Source organism: Sesamum indicum, linkage group LG4 (genome assembly GCF_026168435.1).
Source record: "Sesamum indicum cultivar Baizhima isolate 11 linkage group LG4, ASM2616843v1, whole genome shotgun sequence".
Classification (NCBI taxonomy): domain Eukaryota; kingdom Viridiplantae; phylum Streptophyta; class Magnoliopsida; order Lamiales; family Pedaliaceae; genus Sesamum; species Sesamum indicum.
This window is the reverse complement of record NC_142660.1, coordinates 11,927,622-11,950,858: the sequence shown is the minus strand read 5'-3', so window position 1 is coordinate 11,950,858 and position 23,237 is coordinate 11,927,622. Positions and strand designations below refer to the sequence as shown.

Below are 23,237 nucleotides of genomic sequence, written 5' to 3'. Positions count from 1 at the left end.
AACTACAAACTTAAGAAGTGTATTTGTAATTTCGCCCCCCAAAAAAATGAAGACTATATTCACAAGTACAACCTCAAGTATTGTATTGATAATTTTACAAAAAAAAAAAAAACATAGTATATTTATGCAGTTAAACTCAAACATAAAAGGTACCGATATAATTTATCTTTTTAAATATTTTATTTGAAATATTCCAAACAAGATGGGGCAATGCTCCCATATCATCCGGGCAGTGTTTAGTTGCATGCATATATTTCTGCAGCCCAACCACCAACAACTCGTTGTCACAAACATGAAGAATCTAAAATATTCAACGACAATAAGATCTTACAACAAGAATAAGCCCCACTAGAAAGTATAAAGAATCTTAGATGAAGTTGCAATCGATTCTAATAACTCAAAAACTAACTTAACACGAGACATCAAGATTCAAGAATTTGAATTCCATTACATGAGATTGTTCAAAAAAGATGAATAGCTTTATTATTGTTGGGGGTGGGGGTGGGGGGTGGGGGGGGGGGGGGTTAAATTGTTAACAACAAACCTCTCAATCCCCCAAGATCATTCCCCGGTACAAATAAATGAGACGAGATATATGCTTAAAATAGTTTAAAACTTTCGACCACCCCCTCAGATTGTAATATGAAATTCAGTAATTGATTGGATCATCTTCATTCTGATTTATACAGACCATTTTTTTTAATGTAATCAATAACTTCATCTGCTGTCAAATACTTCACTGACAATCCTCTTGAAATGCAATCCCTGTGATCAAGAATCAACAAACTGTAAGCTCATATTCCTCGATCAGTGGCATGTATTCACATTGTTGGACTGTGTCGATGAGTTTTAAAGATGAATGTCATGCAACAATACAGCTTTATAGAACTCAGTGTCTTACCTCAATCCAGTTGAACTGATCCCATTTGGCACCACTTCATCTACAACTATGATATCATTCTGCAGGAGAAGATGTGAATACATGTTTAAATTTTCAATGGAAAAGCAAGCTGGGGCTATGTGATAATCACATGGTAAAAAGAAACTGTGCGGTACGGACTCATATTAAATCCAAGAAAGTATGGGTATTTCCCCATTTGGTCCTCGGTAGCTTAACATAAATATGCAACCAAAAAACAAGAAAAAAGTCGATCAATTCATATGGACGGAACAGGTTTCAAATGGATTACCTTGTATTCATTCAAAATATCATCCTTAGAAATGATACTTTCAACATCTTGGCCACCTCTCCGGATACAAATCAACCCAAAGTCTCGACAAATAGTCTTGACCTAAAAACATGAAAATCCATGCATGATAACTCTCAGTAGAGTTGAAATTTCAATCCAGATCATAATTACATAAAAGACCATGCATTTGCACAATTGATTCTCAAGTTCCAAGTATGCTTCAACTTATTGAAGCTTAAACAGGTTGTAATTAAATGCTATCTTAGGGGCAATAAAAACCAGCCCTTCCCTACCCTTAATACAACTTACATGAGATATGACAGCTTCCTTTTGGTCAAATATTATTGCCAATACCATTATCTTCATTTTGGTCGACAAGGGGTTGCATAAATTCAAAATCAGCAAAACTACATGCCTTATTTCAATTTACTCTTCTGCTTCTATTTTAATTTCTAATTTCTCCAGGAATTTCTTCTTGTTACAAACTATTCAAGCAACTTCCTTAAATTCATATTCCATACTCTTCCCCACGCTCAATTAGAGAGGAAAAAAGTTCTGGATTATAAATGTATTACAAGTGATCGTAATTACCTTAAGTTGCTGAGTGATTCAAACATTTCAGTGAAAATGATAAGACATTGTTCCATTTATTCTGTCCTCCTAATGCCTTTCAAAAGTCAAAAGAAGAAAAGAGTTGGACAAGATGGAGTATCTAGATTCTTTAGCTATCAGTAGGAAACGTATGATTAAGCTCCAACAGTCCCCACAGATATAATAGGGCCAAACATCAAAATCCAGTGAACCTTGCCATACCAGTCAGCAAGTTTACCTGATCACGGATCCAAAATCCAGGGATACTGAAAGATTCTAATAGATCAGAACCACAAACGAGCATGACTTTAAGCAACTCTACAAAGAGAAGAACAAGTCATAAGCTTTCTATTGAGTTAAGAAATAGACATAATTCAGCTACCAACACATCATACAATCATCACTACTCGAAAGATTGAATGCTTTTAAAGTAGTATGAGGTTAATAACTTCAAACCAGCTTAATTGGATAACATTTCCATGTATTCTGCTATACAAACACAAGTTTAAAAGTTATTGAAACCTCAGAAATTAGTGGTAGCAGATGACAGCATACTCAGTAATGGGTTACGTAAAATCTTACCATTGGATACAACTCCAGTTTCGCATAAAGAAGTCTTTACCCTCGACAAAACTGTGAGTGTACGTTGGTAGGTGCTCTGACTTGCCTGTTTGAGAGGCAATATAAATGTATTCAATAGTCAACACCAGGGCCAAAAACCTAGATAACTACATCGACTGTGGCAGAGGCAGTAGAAAATCATTCACAACTCAAGAACTTTAGATGTTCTAATCAATATTATTAATATGGCGCAGTATGTTCTCACGTGTGTGTGCAAGAGAGAGAGAGAGAGAGAGACCTCCCATGGATCTACCATAACGAAATCAGAACTTTGACAAGCAAGATTACACATAGCAATACGATGTTCACCATGTATCAAACCCTGAGAAAAATAGGTCAAAATGTTCACATCAGTAATTGCAGCTTTGTCCACCATCCCGTAGATACACGATTGAGACTGTAAATCTTCACTTTGCAAGCAATAATGACAAGTCGCAGAACATGATAACCAAGTTGCATTTACCCAGTGCAAGTAAGCTATAGATAGAAAAAGGTCCAATGAAAGTGATTAAATACAATAAGACAGTTCATTTATAGGTTGAATGAGCAAAACATTCGCTGCCACAAATCTGTGGGGACAAGTCAAAGCGCATCCTCAAGAAACCAACAAATTTTCTTCTTTCTTTGGCAAGAATGGGAAACATTATTTCTTAAAAACTTGCCTGTGGTTTAATTTCTTTGGAGCATTAGTTATAGAGATCTATATACTACACCTGGCATGCTCATAATATCCTAAATACCTTCTTCTTGTATGAATCATTTACAGGTGACATGTAACCTCCGATACCACAAATTTTCTTCCTTCTTTGGCAAGAATGGTAAACATTATCTCTTAAAAACTTGCCTGTGGTTTGATTTCTTTGGAGCATTAGTTATAGAGATCTATATACTATATCTGGCATGCTCATAATATCCTAAATACCTTCTTCTTGTATGAATCATTTACAGGTGACATGTAACCTCCGATGACACATAATCCTTGTGAATTTACAGCATCTCTTGCCAACTCTGCGCATTGAAACACTAATTAATGCAACTTGAAAGAAAAGGGCAATTATAACATAGGTGGATAGCTTATTAGCACACACATTGATTTTGTATTCATGCGACAGTGCATTCCAGCAAACCACACAACCAAGATGTGAGACTGCTCACATACGCACATGGAAATACCTCCGCCTCCAATATATGCGTACAGAGGAGGATTATTTAGTGTCAGGAGTCCTTACCAAAACAACGCAGGTGCATGTAAGTTGGAGGGTTAAAACTTCCAGGTGATACCAAGACTACATAAAGCTTTCCCCTGCGCACAACAAGAGAGCCAAAATTTTCCATATTCAATGTCATACGTTAAACTTTCAGCTGAACACAACGCCGAAGTCATCCTAACGCATACGCCAAAAAGTAAAAAAAGAACCAAATTTTGCAGGCAAAGAATGAACAAGGAGTAAACAGCTGCAGACTTACTTGCTCACGGAACTCGATAAACCATCTTTACTGATACATCCCAGAGATAATTTATCCAGTGGCAACGCTATATCTATAGCTCAGAACACAAGTCTTATATGATTATCAAATCAAAGCTCAAGCTCAAATCTCCCCTGTGTAAAACTAAATCTTCCAAATACGAAACTGGAAACAAAGCAAAAAGGGCTGATGCCTGATTCTATAAACAGCAAATTCACCTGAATTTGAAGCCGCCATTCTATGAGTCCTGAAGTACACAGATTTCTCTTAGGCCAAAACTCAAACAAATTCCAAGCAGCTTTCAGTAACACATCGGACTATTTATTGCTCCGGATATTCCAATTCAACATGACAATTCAGAAACTTCCAAGAAAATAAAAATCTTGGAAACATTCGTCGGTTTTAGAGAAAAGTGGCGTGGAACAGGGGTGTAAACAGTCGATGAATTCAGAGACAAGAAGAATGAGAAAGAAAGAGAAATACAAAACGTATATTTTTTTTGTTGGTATAATTTTTTAATATAATTATATTGTTATAACAGTATAGGATATGTATATATAAATATATATTAAATTATCAAAGTATTTGTATATAATTTTTTATAGTCATTAATATTAATAAAAAAATAAACATAAGTTATCATGCAAAAAATCTTGATCTTATTATATACCAAAAAAAATTTAAAAGATTAATTTTTTAAACCAAAGTATAAGACAGTAATTGATTTTATTATATATATACAAAACAGTGATTGATCTTATTATGATCTTTAGATTAATTCATTGAACACCAAATTTGATAAAAATTTACAAATAATAAAATATATCTTGATATAAATATAAAACTCACAAATAAATATAAAACCTATAAATTAATTGTTAGAACTTGTCAATTAAATATAAGAGATTACAAATAAATATTAAAATACCATATAAAATTTATATGTGTCATATTAAATAATTATTTTTAAAAAAATATTAAAATTCTACATTATTAGTTAAGCTTGTTGATTTCATTATATATATAATAAATAATAATTAAAACTATTCAACCATCATCATCGTTGTTGTTATTGTTATTACTATTATTATTATGATCGTCAGATTAATTCATGAAAATAATTTTTGACACAAGTTTATAAGTAATAAAATAAACTGTACACTATGTATTTTTATATAAATATAAAATCACAAAGAGATATAAAATATCATAAATTAATTGTTAGGACTTAGGACTTGTCAAATATAAAAAATTATAAATATATATTAAAATATAACATAACATTTATATATGAGAAAATTAAAAAGATGGTCATTCTGTGTCGAAGTAAAATTGCTGGAAGATATCTCTCTCTCTCTATCTATACATATACTGTGGATCAAAGTTGATTACTCTAATCTTTTCACACTTAATAAATAGTATAAATATGAATTAATAATAAAATTTATAAGTAGCAACTTCATAAGTTAATTATTCTTCTATTAACAACACATATAGACAATGAAAGCATATTACTTTTCGTAAACAGACACTGAAATATATAAAATATTTCTTTCAATGTATACAGTTTAGCGCATTAGTTTAAAACATTGTACCGAAACATAAATTGGAGGAGATTTCAGCGTACAACACACAATTTTCTAAGTCAATACCAAATAGCACTGAACCGAATAGAAGTAATTCCCCAAAACAAGGACCATTTAACAAAACCAAAGATTTGCAAGAGATGGTTGTGCAAAATACTAATGCAATCTGAAGGGATGTGCAAACAATCTTCAAGGATTTCTATGTATTAGGCTTAGATAATACTCTCTGCACATTGAACACATGAAGTCATCTGGATATATACAAAGTTGATTGAGGCATGATCATGCATATCAATAGTGCAATGATCTTCTTGCTGCCGATGAGGATCCATTCTGAGACATGTAGCTGTTGTACCTATCTCGCGACATCTCAAGCTTTATTCTGTCTTGTTCAAGAGCCTTGCTTTCCTCATCGATCTGCCGGTTTAACTCTGTAAGCTCTCTCTTTTTTCTTTCCAACATTTGCAAACTTTTTAAGCTCTGTGGAGTAAGAGCCTTGTCTTGGACTGGAAATAAGATATCTGGTTCCCTAAATTAAACAAAACAAAGGGGTAAAATGATGGCAATACTTCAGACAATCGTAAACTTCACATATGTGCAAGCAGTTGTAGAGGTGGGACTTAGGACTATGTAAAAAAGTAGGTTTATTTGGTGCCTACCAATGGCCAAGAGAGACTAGTCCATTTCCTCTCATGATGCCTCCATCCAATGACACGGCTCCATTTTTAATGCATGACTGTGCCGACATCATGCAATCTCTGTTTCTGTAAACTTGAAGCTCGCCAAAAAGACGATAAAATAAAGTCTCTCGAAGGCCATGACCGCTCTTTGTTCTCCACCGTAGATAACTTGCTTCTGTGCTAATCATGTTAACTGCATACCCTATGAAACCTTGTGGCACATCGCCATTCGGCAAGGTAGGCTTTTGCAAGGGCAGTAGCTCTTGGGGATTAGTGCTTGGCCCACTGGTGATTGGCCTGTCGACGCATTAGCATTTAAATTTAGCGGGGAAACTGAGTATTCGGATCTTGAAAGACAAAATTGAAACGTACGAAACAGACAGGCAAATTGAATCCAGTACCTAACATCCTCGAGGCACAATGCAAGATATCCTCCACTTATAGATTTTCCAAATTTAGTTGCTAGCTCGTGAAGGGTATTGGTCTCTAAACAATGTGCTGCTGCGTAGTTTTTGCACACAATTGCACGCATTTGATCCTCACCAAGGTATTGTGCCAAAATCCTACATCATGAAATAAAATACAGTTTCAGGTTCAGTGAGTTCGTCTCCCACAAAGTTCAATAACAGAGAACGAACAAGGAGTAACCTGCTAATCTCAATGCTTTCAACTGTTCCAAGAAGCGCTACAATACCAAGTATGTCTCGCGGCCTTGATTCAAATGGTACTTCTTCATGCAATCTGCAGATAACTGCGGATGCCGATTGGCTTTTGCTTTCTATTTGTTTCTGTATCAACTCTTTTGCACACGTTCTCGTTGCATTACGAAGATCACCGTCTATGGAAGCTGGGGAATGATCAATACATAAGATCAATGATGAAGGAAAATGAACTTAAGTGGATTTACAAGATCAATGTACAATATGTTAAGAATATGAGCCGATTCTTTCACAATAGCATCAAGAACACCTTAAGTGATTAGGCACAGTTCTACTGCACAGTTGACTGAAGACAAGAAATAATTAGCAGAAGTAGAGCATAAAACCTTGTAAAACTGATATATGCTGCTCAATGTGTGACCGGCGAGTATTTAGGATCTCTATGTTCCTTTCACGACCCATCTTTCTCATACCACAATTTGTTAGATCATCTTCCAGCTCCTGTACAAAATTTTTCTCTCAGAAATAGAAAAAGAATGACAAGTAAAATGACCTATTACAACAACAAATATCATTTTAATTCTACAGAAGCCATGATATCTCTACTGTTAAACCATATAGAGAAGCATCACCTTTGAACTAGACATGTGAATTTATGAACTTCATCAAGAAGAATATGTTGGTGAAGTGAACTTTGCAGTTAATACATCTAAATCCTCGATGCTAAATACATTGACAGTTATGAGCTTAACTTTTGGCAAATCAATGCACAACCACCAAAATGGCAAAGATCACAAGAAGCTGTACCAGAATCGGGGATATATCTGAATTTTCATTTCTGCTCTCCAATTTTGGAGTCTTTGGAGAAGGCAAGTAACCAATCGGCAACACATATCTGCTCGAACTTTGTGGAGAAAGACTTCTATTCACTACATATCTGCTCGAACTTTGTGGAGAAAGACTTCTATTCACTACTTCTGGAACCTTCGGGGCAGGTGAGTGTGGGAGACTTAGTAAGTTTTCTTGACATGAATTTTGGGGTGAAAATATAGGATTGCCTTCATCCTCATAATTTCCCATCTCGGCAAAATTCCCTTGCCAGGTCTTCTCAACATGAACCTGCATAGAAGTATCAACCTGTTCAAGTATGAAACTACATGAACTGGAAATGATTAATGGATTTGTTGCAAACCTCAATATCTAAGTTTAGTTCTGGATAGCGAAAATGCACAGCTGAGAAGGAGAAAATCCCTTCTTTGTGTGGGAGAGGAATAGAACGAATTGTACAACGTCCATGTCGGAAGCTGTATCTCACAGAGTCATCGATATCAAATGAATTTGACTTAATCGTGAGAGTATGAGACTGCCCGTGTTTCTCTTCGTCATGGATGCTTTCATCAACTTCACCTTCAGGATTAACAACCTCAAACACAATATTCTCTAGTTGAGAACCTGCTTCACAGTTCTTGAAAACCTGAATTGAAGAATCAATTAATGAAAAGAATACAAAAACATTGAAGTAAAATGCTTCTTCCCTCTTATATTGGCATGCTGGTTACGGGACGAAGCATGGGGAAGGAGAAAAAGAGACAAACCTTTGACGCAGTCCGGATCTCTCGTTTTTCAGTTTGAAAGTTAAGCGTGAAAATGACTCTATCTCGGAATGTTGCAGAGAGGAGAACTGTATGTGAAAAATGTCCAACTCAATGACAAAAGAACTATTCTGACCAGAAGTTTAGAAACAAATAAAAATTTGATCAACTCAATAACTAGAAGGTGTTTATTCAGATAACCCCATGATATAGTGGGGAAAGGATTTGACGTGAAGTCCATCTTAAGTCAGAGGAGTTGATTAAAAATGCATAATCACACTCTAAGAACTAAACAACAAATGAACCAGAACAGCTATGCGAAGCATATACATAATTTCTCTTCTATTTTTTTGGTGGTGGGGGTGGAGGGGTTCTTCTAGACCAAGAATTAAGAAACTAATTGTTTTTGGCTGAAAGTGGGAGAGCAATGCCCATGTCAAGATACACAAGGGCACACAACAAACATATAACACCTAAATGATTGGATATACCAGCAGGGAAAAGGATGAAGACGCTTACCATCTTTGCCATATCCCTTAGAAACTTTTAGAGAGTTGCTCAGTTCAACAAACCCATTAGCAGCCACCTAAAAGTTAAAAGCAATCACAGTAAGGAAACCAAAATGGCTAGGCAGATGGGAATTGTACACAAGACTTGCAATTAACTATTGCAACATCTGATGCAGCAAAGAGAGAAGATTATAATCATTCTTATTCATTGCTGGGATACTCTTGCTTCCATCCAAGTCCTTTTTCTTATCCTGTCTTCCCTAATGCTCATCTGCTCATACAATAAGGTTGAAATGAAATAGTATTTGAGCAAGGTATAAAAAGTTTTACGGAGTACGCTTGGGACTAAAAGTACGTCGAGCTTAAGCAGGTTGATATTTTTGCATACATCTATAAAGTTCTTGTGTAATTCATCTGGAGTGCAGTTGAGCTACAAGATTTATTTGTTCTGTGAAAGAAACCAAACTCTAGCAATCTCCTAGTGGTCGGTATTGATTGTTGAGAAAAACAGAGTAGGACCTTCTCTTGGGTTTTCAGCTTGATATGATTTGGATCTGGCATAAGAACATTAGCAGAGGCTGCAAGTTGCTGTATACCTAACAGGCAAACTGTCAAATCATTGATTGACCATATCCGTTCATAGGCTAACTTCCATGACATTCCAAATTATCGCATTTATAGCACTGTGTGAAGTTCTGTTATAGTAAGAGATGATTGCTCTTGGAAGAAATATATAACAGATCAAAGCCATAGGATTCCTACAGAAAATCAAGTGTACTTTGTGGACCAGTGAACAAACCTTCTTTACATAATACATAACCCCGCCATCATGAAGAATATTGCTTTCATCTTGGAATGAAAAACCATCTAAACTCAACAAGATTTTTTCATCTTCTTTAGCATGGTTACCATATTCATCAAAAACCTGCATAAAGAAAAAATTTTGCATAATCAGTGCTCTATAAGCTGTCCAATTATATTTGCTATGCCATTTCCACATTTCGAAACCTCAGCATAAATCTCAATTGGCTCTTATAAGACAAGATTCACCTTTAAATATTGCATGTTAAATTACCAACTCAAAATATCAAACTAAGAAAATTCTGCAGTTGAGAGACAAGAAATTAATTGATAAAAAGGATAAGGATAAAAAGCATACCTCTAAAGCAAGCTCTTCAACAATATGGCCTGGAATCAACTGCATTTTTAGTTTCCGTGGATGTGCAATTATCGTATATGGATTTCCAGGTATAACTGTGAACAGGAATGTACACTATGAGAAATTTAGTAATGAAAATAAAAGAACTTTACTTCCACAGATCTGTGTTGATTTACTTCAAAATTTTGGAAATGCAAAACAGAAACGGTGAACTAGAACAAATACCTCGACATGGGAAAGCAACAGAGAATGCTTCATCTGGCGTGCTTATGCTTAAGGCTGCTTCATAAGTTGGACGAATATCATCCAATTTACTACTTTTAACAACAATACCCTACAAAATCAAGAACTTATGGGTAGAGGCATTTTAGGATAAACAAAGTATCAGCAGAGCGCAAAAAACTACCTTAAGTTTCACAGTTAACTTGTCAGCTGTTACATCCACTTTCGGAGTGCGTACTTGTGCAAGAACTGCTCTATTTGAGACAAGCTTGACGATCAGTTTTGGAACGCTTGTAAACAGGATACTGTTGTTGTATCTATCATAGCACCCTATAGAAAGAGGTTCAAAACAAGAACCTACCCTGTTCAACAGATTCAGAAAGAGGATTGCAAGATTTAGTTCCACCATGTAAATGAAGACAACATTGTTATTGTAACAATGCTAGATAAAGAAGGTTGCATAGCATCTCACACTATTAGCTTTGTACCTAAATCAGAAAAGGCATTACCACATTTACATGACTAATTAAAATGTTTGGAAGAAGCACAATAAAAGTTGCAGGACAAGCTCAACAAAATATCAAACTTGGAAGAACTGGAGTAGGTAATGTAGCAGATAGAATCATTGTTAACAAATACGCGGCGCTAAAACAGTACATAAATACTCTCCTGGCCACTATGTATGACTAAGTAATTATGACATAAGTTAAAACAAAATTTATTAAGGATGATGCACTATATTTGTCTGCAGACAAGTGGCTTTTCATGCCCTGATGACTCGTCACTAAGTGCTGTTATGAATCTTAATTTCAAAGTCTATTAATGCCAAAAGAACCAAATTAATAAGATGGAAAAGACTTAAACAATTTCCTCGGAAATTCTTATATGTTTGTGTAACAAACAGGAGATACTCTAAAAGACAAGGCTAATCATCAAAAGTTTCAATAAAGGACAAGGCTAATAAGAGATACTAGAATGCACAAAAGTGGCTTCACATGTACAATTAGATGATGACTCTTCACCACGTGCAGTTATGAAAACCGAAATAATAAGGCAGAAGAAGATTTAAACAATTTCCTTTGGAAATTTTTATGTGTTTGTGCAACATACAGAAGAGATACTCAACAAGACAAGGCTAATGATAAAAAGTTCTAATCAAGGAAAACCTAGAAACTCAATCCATGACAAATTGAAAACAAATAGGCTCCTCACCTGACAGTATATACTGCATCCAGCTTATGACTTATGACTTTCCAACTGCCAACATTAGCTGCAGCCTGAACTTGCACTACTTTTTCAAACCTTACATCTCTATAACCATTCTAGTATATGAAGTTTCAAAAGTTTAGAAATGGATCATTTAAGATTTATTGTCAGAACAGGAAAATCTCAATTCATTTGTAGCAGTTACCAGGGAGAATGATAATGCATAGGATCCAGCTTTGTGGAATAAGGCAGGACATTTTGATTTCAGAGGAAATATGTAGAAGCCATGAAGCCCCTTACAGGAAGAAGGTGCTATTCTCACAGAATAAACATGAACATGACTTCCAACATTTTCACCACTATCTCTGAAATTAACTTCTAGGCTCATGTCAAGACTATCTCTAACTATGAATTTTTGGTCCAATCTCTTGGAACTGTTTTCAGGATTGAAAGCCTTTGGACGAATGACAGCAACAATATTCTCCGGAGGAGCATCTCCAGCTTGTACTACATCAACAGGCAACCCCTGTACAAGGCATAAACAATTTTGAAAAAAAAAAAAAGGAGTAAACTTGTTAAGATGGTTGATTCCTCCCCTTCTCATTGATTCAAGAGATTAAAGAGGTGAGGATTATGTTACATTTAACATGAAGCTGTGTATAAGTGACATTTAAATCATAATAATTCCTTTAACACAGATAGATGTAATCAACTTTTTTATTGTACAACTAATGTATTGGTATTCAAAATCCAATTGTCTTACAACGAAAATTAACCAGTTGAACATATGAGCAGTTCACAGGTGTCCAAACTTTTGTGGTTAAACTGACATGTAGTAAGGTTTATATGGGTGAGTTAGCTAAATTACATAGTACAAGTGAATGGCACAACGACATACAACTGACTTATGCAGTAGGTACGCAATTCTCAAAATCGCGCCTTACTTGGTGCAAATGTGAATGTTCTTAATGCTACTCAACCACAAGGGCGCCTTTATACTAACCGCCTGATCTATGAATGCTATGGATGACAAACAAAAGGATTTAAACGATAAATGCTTGTAAATCACAGTACTATAACTTCCTTTCTATCATAAAATATAGTGGATGAGTGTATATAAAAAAAATCTCTAGCTCTGGTCTTTATAAATCAAATCTGGAGCATGGAAAAATTATCACGAAAATCTAAAAAAATTGCCCAACTAACCCCATCAACTTTCAACTCATGACAATCTATGTCGCTTAATAGATCAATGGCAGAAGGCAATTTCTGATAGTAGTATGTCTGAAGCTTGCTCTCCCACTCGGTATCATCAACGAGCAAGCACTGCATCACCGTTTTTCAAAAACTTTTCAGTGCACACCTAATATTGTTAAAATCATAACTAGAAAGACAACAAAATAAATGGCTGGCCTTTCCACTGTCAAGCACTCTGATTGGTAACGATAGAGAGTCACGAATGTCAATGGTTCCTTTTTCAACCAAGAGTCGGCAACCTTTTGCTTTTGGTACACCAAGTGGCCTATCAGAGGGAAATTAATGGAAGAAGGATTTCTACAATTCTCTACTTCACCGAAAACTGCCTCAGAATCAGTTGTTTCAAGAGAAATAAAGTAAACCACATACCTGCAAATTAGTCGGGCCTCACCTAATTTGATATATGAGAAAATTATTAGATGATGAAAAAAAGTACGAATCCAAAATAAATTACTCTCTAATGCAAAGTAAGGTGCAGAAATAGACAGAGAGGAGCCACCAACGTCACAAGTTACTTTCATTACCAAAGAACTATGATCATTGGTGTATATATACTACCAAAGGAGAACACTTTGAAGCATTCATCCAGGTCAATATAGGAGATTAGCAATTCACCAATAATCCAGCGTCCTAGACAGTGGACCACCTTGAAAATTATATTTAGGCCCCAAATTCACTCAAATCATTTCCCATCCAAAAGACTGCATGCACTTACCACAAGCATCTCCAGGAAGCCCTTGAAGGATTATGTATTCCAGTGTAGCAAATACATTGTTTTTATGACATCCAGGACAAGCTCCCTTTAGAACTTTGATTTTCTGACCAGCAGCCCAGCATGTTCCTTTCCACTCGATCTTTTCATGAACCCTCACAACTAGAAAATGTACCAGGTAATCATCAAATTAGTTGGACAAAAGTAGTAACACCAGAACAAGAAAGTAGATAATATCAAGAACAAAAAAGCTGTAAAATGATCAACCCTTGCTACTTGAACATACCATCTGAAGATATGCCAAGCTTTTTAAAGTTTGAAGAAACGACAACAAGAGTGGCTTGATCCAGGCCTCCATCAATCTCCTCATCATATCGATCATGCATTTCGGAAATCCAATCACCATACTGCTTTTCCAATTGCGCGAGAGTCAATTTCTTTCCGTCTCTAAATATTTCAATTTGCACATCTACATGGCAACATAACATTCAAACTCAATATACATATAAATCTTAAAACCTACTATATATTCCTATGGATAACATCAAAAAGCAATAACTGAACTTGGTTACGTAATTTAATATGAGCTTTTGCGCAGTTGAAATAAATTCATTTCCCATATAAGAATGAACTAAGACATCACCTTTTTCATTGTCAGGAACCCTGTTGCCAAAATTCTTTAATGCCTTGGTGTATGGGTGATGATGGGCCAAGTCCATCTGAAATATACAAGCAAACAAGGCAAACTTATTAGTGCTTATTTACCAAAACCACAAAAGTGTGTGTTTGTGGGTCAGGTCTTATCTGTACAAGAGAATGCTTCGAAGATGAGAGACAAAACTTATAAGTTCCACAACAATCCTAGTAGTCTCAAAGATTTTAGGATGTTATTCACTTCATACCTTATTAGGTGTTGGATTGAAACCAGAATCAGTGTCTGCAGCCAAAACCATTGTGCTAAGTTACACATTTGGTGCAAGTACATTGAATGTGAACTTAATATTTCCAGGATCATATGACATCCTTAATTAGCAAAATACTTACCTATTAAGCACTTGACTCTAGAGCAGCACCTTTTCAAAATCTGTGCCTTCTCACCTACTTTCTGTTTTGGCTCCATAAATGGAAGCAAAGGCTGCGGAAGAGATAACTTCAGGTACAGTAACAAATTAACAATTCTCACCAACTGGAAGTTAATCAAAGATCATGTGCAATATTTATGAAGTGACCTCAAGCCACAAAATTTGACTGGATTCTAAGACCAAATGCTGAATTTCAAACAAAACAAGGGATAAGATTTGTTGGGCTGACCCAGCGTGTGTCTGGCAGGAGACGACCCAACCTTCTTACAGATACACGACTAAAACTCTCATAGCTCTCTCTGATTCCACAACCATCTGCTTCTAACTCATCTATAATTTTCTGAATGCTCTCTTTGCCCTGAAATCCACCAATCCAGATTTTTTTATGCAAAGCATCTTTTAATGAATCCCGTACCAGAAGCCAATAGAGAAAAGACTATGAGAATACCTTGATAATGGGAAAGTAAACACACTTCAGTCTTGCATTTGCTTCTAGAAGCACTTTTGGACCTGGAGATTGGAGTAATAATCTTACATGAATGAGTGCCCCCACATTTAGATCATGTTTTATGTCCTAACATGAAGACTATCATATAAATTTTTATATAAGTAACTGACTTATGCATACATTGACCAAGCGAAGAAGTATCCTGACTGTTGCTAAAGTGAAGTTGCAGAATAAAGTTTGGACCGTTGCACGAATGCAAGTATGTTGTGGCCACTTCCCCTCCCTGTATTCCCACTAAATCTTCTCCATTGACCTGCAAATCTTAAGTTTTCAACCCAGGACCATAAGGAGAACTATTCGCTGGAACTGAGAGAAATAATGTTTATCCAACAAATTATATACAATACAACATTCATTCAGTCCAGGAGTAAATGTCTTAACTTTGTCTGGAAAACTTACAAGTACACCCTTGGACAGAACTGATCTTTGTTGCTTGCCCAGTAGTTATAGTATGCACCAAAATTAGTGGTCATCAACCAAAGGACACATTATTAAACCTCATGAGATCAATATTTGCACTTAGAGTGCTGTGTAGTAATTCTCTTTATTTCAGAAATTAATATCCGGATAAAGATGACGAGATATTAAGACACTAATCAATTGCCAAAATGTATCAGCAGGACATGTAAGCCTTGACATGACACCCAATTCAAGAAGAAATAGAAGCAGAGAAGAAACAGAGGGGCAAGACGGGGACAAATAGGACTATAGAAACTAAACTTGTTACAAACAGATAAATAGCTATCAGTAAACAAACATAGGACGAAGGCAACTTTGTACACTTAAAGTCATATCTGAATGTTCTTCTCCTGCTACATGAACAACAGAACATGAGACTGGATTAAAATAAATTCCATACATTCATAAACCTCAATTCCCCACGTCATGATCTGTAAACCATCAAGTGGAATCGACAGCAGCCAAGTAAAAATATTTAACTATTGGATATCTTCTAGAAAGATTCCACTGAACATGTTTAATGATGAGGAAAGCATTAATAATCATGAGAAAAGTACCCCAAAAAATGGAAAAGAGAGTCTAAAGCCACCTGAAATTTAATAGGCATGCTTGTTTTTCCAGACATTTCATCGCACTGTTCAATCAGAAAAAAGGAAGCGGTAAATATACTTACAGAAACCTCTTAAACTATTTATTATGCGAAAAAGAAATAATGAGTAAAAGGAAGTTTCAACAACATCCACTAGGAGAAGGAACCATCTGCAGCAATAGTTGTAAAAACTTTATCATACTTTGCATAACTGCTTGATTTTCATGACGTAAATTGTTAAGGTTAACTCAGCAGCATCATAAATATCTCAAAGACAAAATTCTCTAAATTAAGACATAGATTAATTCATGAATTAACACATGAATCATGCTTAGAACTACCAGATGACTGGAACCACAAGAGCTTAACCATGTAGAGGCAAACCTGGATATAGGGAAAGTAAATGTCCTTTAACTTGCGCCGTAGATGTTTTATGCCCACAATCTTGATTTTAGGCTCAAAGATCTCAACCTGATAACAATAAAAGCAATGTAGCTGTCAACTCTGAGTAGCACAATCTGATGCACTTCAAATATTCCTATAATGAAAATAGCAATGTGGACTGCCATTCATGTACTTAAATAATAAAAGTTAAGATTGACACGCAAAGAAAAGAAAAGGAGATAAAGGGGAGGTATGAACTGAAGATTCTTGATTTAAAGAACACACATGTGATCTTCATAATGTTAATGTATAAGCTCAATTTGTGGTCATCACTGGTTGACCAATTTCAGATTGTAGATGCTCCTTGTTTTGTATCTTACATGCAGATTAGTTCTGCATGCATCATGTTGTTAAAAGATCATCAATAGTTCAAGAAATCATACAGTCTTTCTCTGCCCCAGTCAATTCAAGAGTAATAAAGCATTTCAGGTATTCTGTCCAAGAAATTCTCAATCAATTTGCGAGACCACAACAGGGGAAGAAGATCAGAAGTCATCTACCGGAAAGAAGAATATGTGAAACCATTTTCGTCAAGGAAAGTGCAGATATAGTAATAACAGAAATCTGCATGTAACTTGTTGTGGAAAGAGTAGATTCTTATCAAGAGAGGCAATTAAACACAAGTAAACTTCAGTGCATAAAAGAGCTGTGAACATAAACTTACTTTCGTGAAGCTACCATGAGGTGAATTCTCTTTTTCATCTTCTAACGGATCTCTGATCCCCCCTTTTGTCTTTAAATCATCAGAAAGTCTTCAATAAGCAGCCATGAGATCATAAGGACTGGTCAAAACTGAAGTGCAGCTAGTCAATTACCTTCCAGCAGCTTTCTGAGCATGACGAGCTCACTAATGCTTCTCTTTCCAGGTGTAGTGTAAATACTTTGTTACGATTCTTTGTTTTTGATGAAACAATGCAACGTCTGCAGTACAGTTAGCAGGACAAAAAATAAAAATGCGAGTAGAAAAGCACTAAGTCTCAGCGTCATAGAGATTCACAGAGCACATAGTTTCTGTAGTTCAAACCTTCCCAAACACATGGTAGCAACAGGACCTCCATATCCAAACATGCCAAAGAAAGGCTGTCATCCAAAAAAAAAATGCAAATTAATAAGAGACATCCAGATACTTCATTAAAGCTATACATCACTGCATTGCATGTCCTGGAACAATTACCCAGCTTGTAATAGAGCTTATTCCATTAAATTCATAAATTTAAGTTTCTCAGCTTCAGAAAGTTCACTTAATTTTTCAGTTTTATCAGGTCAGTATATCTTGTCAATCAGTGTCTTAGAAGTTTTGCATCAAGTGAACCTCAGTTAATATTTGTGATAAGAAAACGATAGTTGACATCAAGTGGAGTTATCAAGTCTTCTTCCAGATGCAGAGTTTAGTTGTTTGCAACAGATTCATCACTATTTAGTTATTTCCCATTTGATTGTTTCTGAAGGAACTAGGTACTTGGTCTGGAAGCTTGGACAAAGAACATCTAATGTACCTAAATATCTTAGCAAGAAATCAAGCCCCCCGATCGCCAAGATCCACTTTCTTCCCAAAAATTACTAAAGCCCAAAATTTCTGTGAAAGTTGTTGAGAGAATGCATACGAGAATGCAAATGGCAGTAGAAAAATTTCAGTATTCAGACTTTCTTGGAGAAGATTCCTGCAGAGAGACCATGCAGTTTGATCATACATCTCTAGTACATTTTTGCTTACAATTCTTCCTAAAAATTACTAAAGCTCAAAATTTCTCTGAAAGTTGTTTCAGTATTCAGACTTTCTTGGTGAAGTTTCCTGCAGAAAGTCCATGCAGTTTGATCATACATTGCTAGTAGTTAGTTATCATACTCCTCTACTTTAGTGAGGTCAAGGATTTAGATGAGGTAGGACCAGTACAGGAAAAGATGGTAATGATATCAATTTCGCACATGCATGTCAACAATCAATGGGATGCCTGACAGCCCACTGTTACCATTAGATATGGGGGTTTGCCCCCTATGGCTTTCCCTCTTGCTGATCTGTGCAATGATGCTCCCATTTTTCCCCTGGGAAAATAAAACAATCAAAAGGACAATGAAGAGATTTTCAGCTGACATATGCATAACCATAGAACAACCTGATGCAACCCTTATGACATCTTTCAGAGTCAAAGAACAATTACAAACTTGAAATGGAAGACCAAAACAACATCACAATCACACTTCCACCTGCTAATCAAGCTATCTATATTCACAGTATTATTATATGATCAACTAATCCATTACCAGTCAATAGCATAGTTTGGAAATCCATGCATAACATTCCTGTTTCTGAAATTTGAAGCATCATGATACAATTATCGGTCATTAAAACATGCAAAGGATAAACTAGAAATTATGAATTACTAGGTAAGTAACTACAACTAACTAGATATGGATACTTACTCATAAATTCATGAATATTTGCAGACGTCTCATATGACAGCAATTAAGAACAGCTAGGATTGCATATCAAGCTGGAAGTGCTCTGTCAGATCCTTCATAACTTAATAATTCTCTTTTTGAGGCAGCACACACTTTAATGCTTTAAAAGGAAGAATGTTCAATAAATAACTATAAAACCCGCAAACAAGAACCTCTCTTGTAATCCGAAGAAAAATGAGAGACAACTAGAAATAGAGTGGCGCACAAAACCGCTCTTGCCACAAGGTAATTAAGAAAAGTGAAGATGATCAAATTATTGTCCATGCAAAGGTTATGAACTGCATTTTAACAAATAAGATGTAAAACATCATACCACTTCACCAGGTTCCCATCTGTGCCATCCATTCCAGGTCCTGTGTCAAAAATTGAAATTCTGTCTGCTTGCAATTCCACACTATGTACAACACAAGTATTTATCAGCTTTAAATGCTAGCAAGAAATAAAGTATTTGGTGAGAGAACAAAAGTTAGCAAGAAATAATATGATGCTACAAAGAGAAACGAAAAAACAAACAGACAAGAAAAGTGTAGCAGAGCTCTCCCATTATCATGTACATACAATGGTAGCATGTATTCTATTACACATTGAAGAATTATAATTTGTGTAATAGGAAAGGTTTTCATTAAGTAAATTTTATTCAATAATGTAAGTATAGAGCATCAATACAAGAATATTTGTTTTGCCATTCCTTCCCAAGTCCACACTAAAGTTGAATCATGGTTGAGGTGTCTGAAAAATGTACCAATTCGTCTTGGGCTGAAAAAAATCTTAATCAAAGTCTTTAGGGTCCATAACTGTACTCTCTCAAGCGTGGGGGCTGATCAAGAGGAAATAGTTAAAAATGAAAGAAAAGTAAACTTGCAGCCACCAGACCTTTTTCTTCAAGCTTTGCAGTTTGTTATACGCCAGAATGGAAGTTTTGGATGATAAATTTATGAATATGTCCCTCAAAGTCATTTCCTTGCCAACTTCTCCAGTATTCACTATTGTAACTACTCAAGTATCACAACCATAAAGCATTTAATCAATACCTTATGGAGTTTATTAGTCTTTTCACTCACAGGATCTATGTTTACTTATAATTACTTAAAAACCCACCTTGCAAGCGCATACCTTATTAATCTTCGCTCAAATTTGCCATTAGACCAGAGAGCTTGCAGGGAGTTGTCCTGATAGACAGGTAAGTGACTTTAGTACACACATGATAATAATAAACAGAGAAGATAATGGTAACACATGCTCACTATTAGGTCAGCAAGGGCAGTTTCAAATGTGTAGTCGTCAGGAAGCTCCTTCAACAAGTCTGTGTCCGGAGTAAGATCCCACATTTCCTGCAGAGCCGAACAGCACAACCAACAAGAAATCACAAAGTAGAAACGAGAAATAAGCGAATCAAAGCACCCTGCATCACTAATGCAGAGACACAGTAGAGTAGGATTGGGTTGCAGTACAAAATGCATACCTCATATGCATCAGGCTCGGCTGACCCATCCTATATCGAGATGGATACAGAAATCATGAACTCATTAATGCAAAAAAAACAGACTTAGTCAATTGTGCTAACAGAATCTTACATGAAGCCAGAGGAAGTGCCACGTGTTTGGTATAAAATCCTGAAAATTAACTTTGATTCTCATCTTATTTGCATGAACGTCAGTAAAATATAGGTCTTGGTACTTCCAATTGATTGCTCTCTTTGGTTCTAGAGACCTTCTTTGCTTCGCGACATTAAAATATTCCCTCTTCACAACACCAACAAACTCCTCGATTGGCATTTCACTGCGCAGCTCGCTCAATTTGAGCTCAACCGTCGTGCCATTCGGTAAAAGTACGCGGAACTTGAAAATCTTTGTCTCACCAGCATCATCTTCTACCTTAACAACTCCATATGGACTCTTTCTCGGCCTCTCCATGCTAGAATCTTCACGAGGCCTCTTGTTCATCAAGCTCTGGGGTGTCTTTGAGTACATCAATCACTCAGAAACAAAGCTTCAGAAAATAGTAGCACATTTACAAATCGTTCTTTTGTACTTGATTGGTCGAGAACCAATGCCTGGTGATTTTTAAGAATTAGCAACTGCCTTAGGCACTTTGATATGAAAAGAGCAAGAAAACAGAGAAGGCTAAAAAAATTTAGCAACTTTAAAAGAAAGATCTTGATCCCTGAAAAAAACTCAACCTGTCCTTCCCGAAAGCCAAAGGTAAAAAGGAAGACTTCCTGAAAAATCGAAAAGTCGCCAGGCATACAACTTCACTTTTTTTCTTTTTTTCAATTCTCAGCACAACAGCAACAAATTCGCACATTATATACGTATGCATACAGAAGCACCAGCAGAACATTCCGCATAAATATAAAATCTTTTGGCCCTCAGCGGAATCTTTGTTTTCCCATTTCTGACTTACTAATCCATCACAATTTTTGTTAAGAAAAGAAAAAAAGAAGAAGAAGAAAAAGAAGACGATACACCATTACGGCACAAAAACTGAAAATGTAGATACTTACTGAGGCAGCATACAGTACAAAATCATAATCAATAAACCAAAGCACACACATACGCATAAAACTTTCACAGAACAACGACAAAAACTTTGATCTTCAACACAAAACAAACCAAAAACGTCCCCCCACCAAAAAAGAACCCTAGTTGCCAACATCATTTGCAAACACGTATGCATGGACTAAGAAAGAAACACAGATAGTATACCTCCAAATGAACATGTACATCATAAACAAACAGTTCCAAGTAAGAGCTTTACGAAGAAATTAACTTACACTTTCTTCCTTGCTTTTTCCTCTTTTTACTGGGCTGCCTGCTGAAGCAGAACCAAATTCTTCTTCTCCCTCTTTCCCTGTAGAGACGGATAGACGCAGACAGAGGAGAGAGAGAAAGTGTGTGTTTCAGTGAGTGAAGTCAGTGAGCAGCGTAAACGACAACCAGTAGAAAGTAGAAACATTATACGGTGGTGCATGGAAAAGGAAAACAGGCGGCGCACGGCGCTAAGTTGCGCGGTTCGTGAATTGCGCCCCTTAATTGCTTCCATAAGAAGCTAGAAAGTGTCCTGTTTGGCACGATTGTTTGAGTTCGTAATTTCTTTCATTTTCACTATTTTATTTTTGAAAAAATAATAAAAATAAAAGAATACGTATATTTCTTTATATATTTTTAAAAATTAAATTTAATAACATTTTTATTTCAATTATTTTATTTTTTATTTATACATATAAAATTTTCGATCGTTACACCTATAAACTAATAATATATCTTTTCATGGTATTTTGATATGACATCATTAACAAATATAATTATAAAACTATTAATTCTATTTAAATTAAAAATATAATTGCTTTGAAATACTAACGAATAAATTATCAACTAATCCAAACATAATTTTATTTTCACACTATTTTTTTATGAAATTAAAAAATTAAATAGATGAGGGATAAATAATGATAAAATATTAATATTTTATTATTTTAATTTATGTATTCTTCTAAAATATTGTGCATTAAAAAAATATTAATTTTAGTAATTGGTTATACACTGCAATATGTATTCATTATTGCACACAAATTTTCTTAGTGGAAGAAAATCAATAATCACACCTAGTTGGTGTTAGTGATCTAAGCCAAACAGTCCTTTGCGACGTGCTTGCTACAGTGCGCCCTGCGCTCTGTAGTTTCGCCACGTGGAGTGAAAAAGAGGGGAAGTCCACAAAATGCAGCCTTATCTGAGTTGGAACACTTAAATAAGGGAGGTGGCATAGAGCGCAACCCCGCTCCGGTTATCATCATCTGCATGGAGGCGCACGATAGAAGATATCATTGGTGACTGTATCGGCCCATGACAACCGTTCGATCAGACCGTGCACAGACAACAATTGGATTCTCTCTCTTTCAGATTCCGCTAAAATCGCAATTCGACGTTCCATTTCCCTTTTTATTAGAAATAAAAATAAGTATATTGTCATAGAAAATTATTATTTTATCAATAAAATTATAATTAAATTACATCAACGCACCAAAAGTAGGTTTGACAACACAAAGCACATAATATCACTTATAAAATTATAAATAGAATTTTTAACTTGTAAATATAAAAATTAATTTTACTCAGACTCTCTCTGAAAATATCTAATTATATTTGTTATAAAAATTAAAATTATACTTACACTCTTATGAAATTCTACATTTATACCTGACCCTAATGAAAGGAAGTCGAGTGTAAATTATGATTTTTTTTAAA

The 23,237-nt window shown here is 35.4% G+C and overlaps 2 protein-coding genes across 4 annotated transcripts; both read right to left on the bottom strand.

Moving 5' to 3' along the window:
• Nucleotides 1–428: 428 nt before the first annotated feature.
• On the bottom strand, nt 429–4,380 carry NMNAT (nicotinate/nicotinamide mononucleotide adenyltransferase). Its single transcript, XM_088879359.1, is given in 11 exon segments — nt 429–683; nt 685–765; nt 902–960; nt 1,191–1,292; nt 2,020–2,099; nt 2,364–2,448; nt 2,641–2,724; nt 3,325–3,410; nt 3,632–3,705; nt 3,870–3,942; nt 4,088–4,380. Coding segments are annotated over 11 exon segments (777 nt in total). The 5' UTR covers nt 4,107–4,380; the 3' UTR covers nt 429–649.
• A 1,028-nt stretch (nt 4,381–5,408) lies between these two features.
• GMI1 (gamma-irradiation and mitomycin c induced 1) lies at nt 5,409–21,972 on the bottom strand. 3 transcript variants are annotated; one of them, XM_088879506.1, is made up of 38 exons: nt 21,767–21,972; nt 20,568–21,046; nt 20,456–20,485; nt 20,238–20,324; nt 20,107–20,162; nt 19,307–19,387; nt 18,504–18,576; nt 17,558–17,613; nt 17,349–17,454; nt 17,198–17,266; nt 16,474–16,560; nt 16,090–16,134; nt 15,162–15,294; nt 14,982–15,043; nt 14,763–14,891; nt 14,496–14,586; nt 14,354–14,388; nt 14,095–14,170; nt 13,738–13,920; nt 13,455–13,613; nt 13,109–13,130; nt 12,896–13,004; nt 12,689–12,808; nt 11,688–12,008; nt 11,489–11,598; nt 10,461–10,638; nt 10,280–10,388; nt 10,055–10,149; nt 9,695–9,820; nt 8,906–8,972; nt 8,390–8,475; nt 7,987–8,268; nt 7,602–7,913; nt 7,181–7,295; nt 6,784–6,982; nt 6,537–6,698; nt 6,115–6,432; nt 5,409–5,984 (listed from the first exon to the last, which is right to left on the bottom strand). In XM_088879506.1, the coding sequence occupies exons 2-38, from the start codon at nt 20,961–20,963 to the stop codon at nt 5,747–5,749; spliced, it is 4,923 nt and encodes a 1,640-aa protein (XP_088735632.1). In that variant the 5' UTR covers nt 20,964–21,046; nt 21,767–21,972; the 3' UTR covers nt 5,409–5,746. The 3 variants fall into 3 exon arrangements, with proteins under 3 accessions (XP_088735632.1, XP_088735633.1, XP_088735634.1); XM_088879507.1 differs by lacking the exons at nt 19,307–19,387; nt 20,107–20,162; nt 20,238–20,324; ... (1 more) ...; nt 20,568–21,046; nt 21,767–21,972 and adding exons at nt 18,796–18,840; nt 18,955–19,005; XM_088879508.1 differs by lacking the exons at nt 19,307–19,387; nt 20,107–20,162; nt 20,238–20,324; ... (1 more) ...; nt 20,568–21,046; nt 21,767–21,972 and adding an exon at nt 18,955–19,012.
• Nucleotides 21,973–23,237: the final 1,265 nt, after the last annotated feature.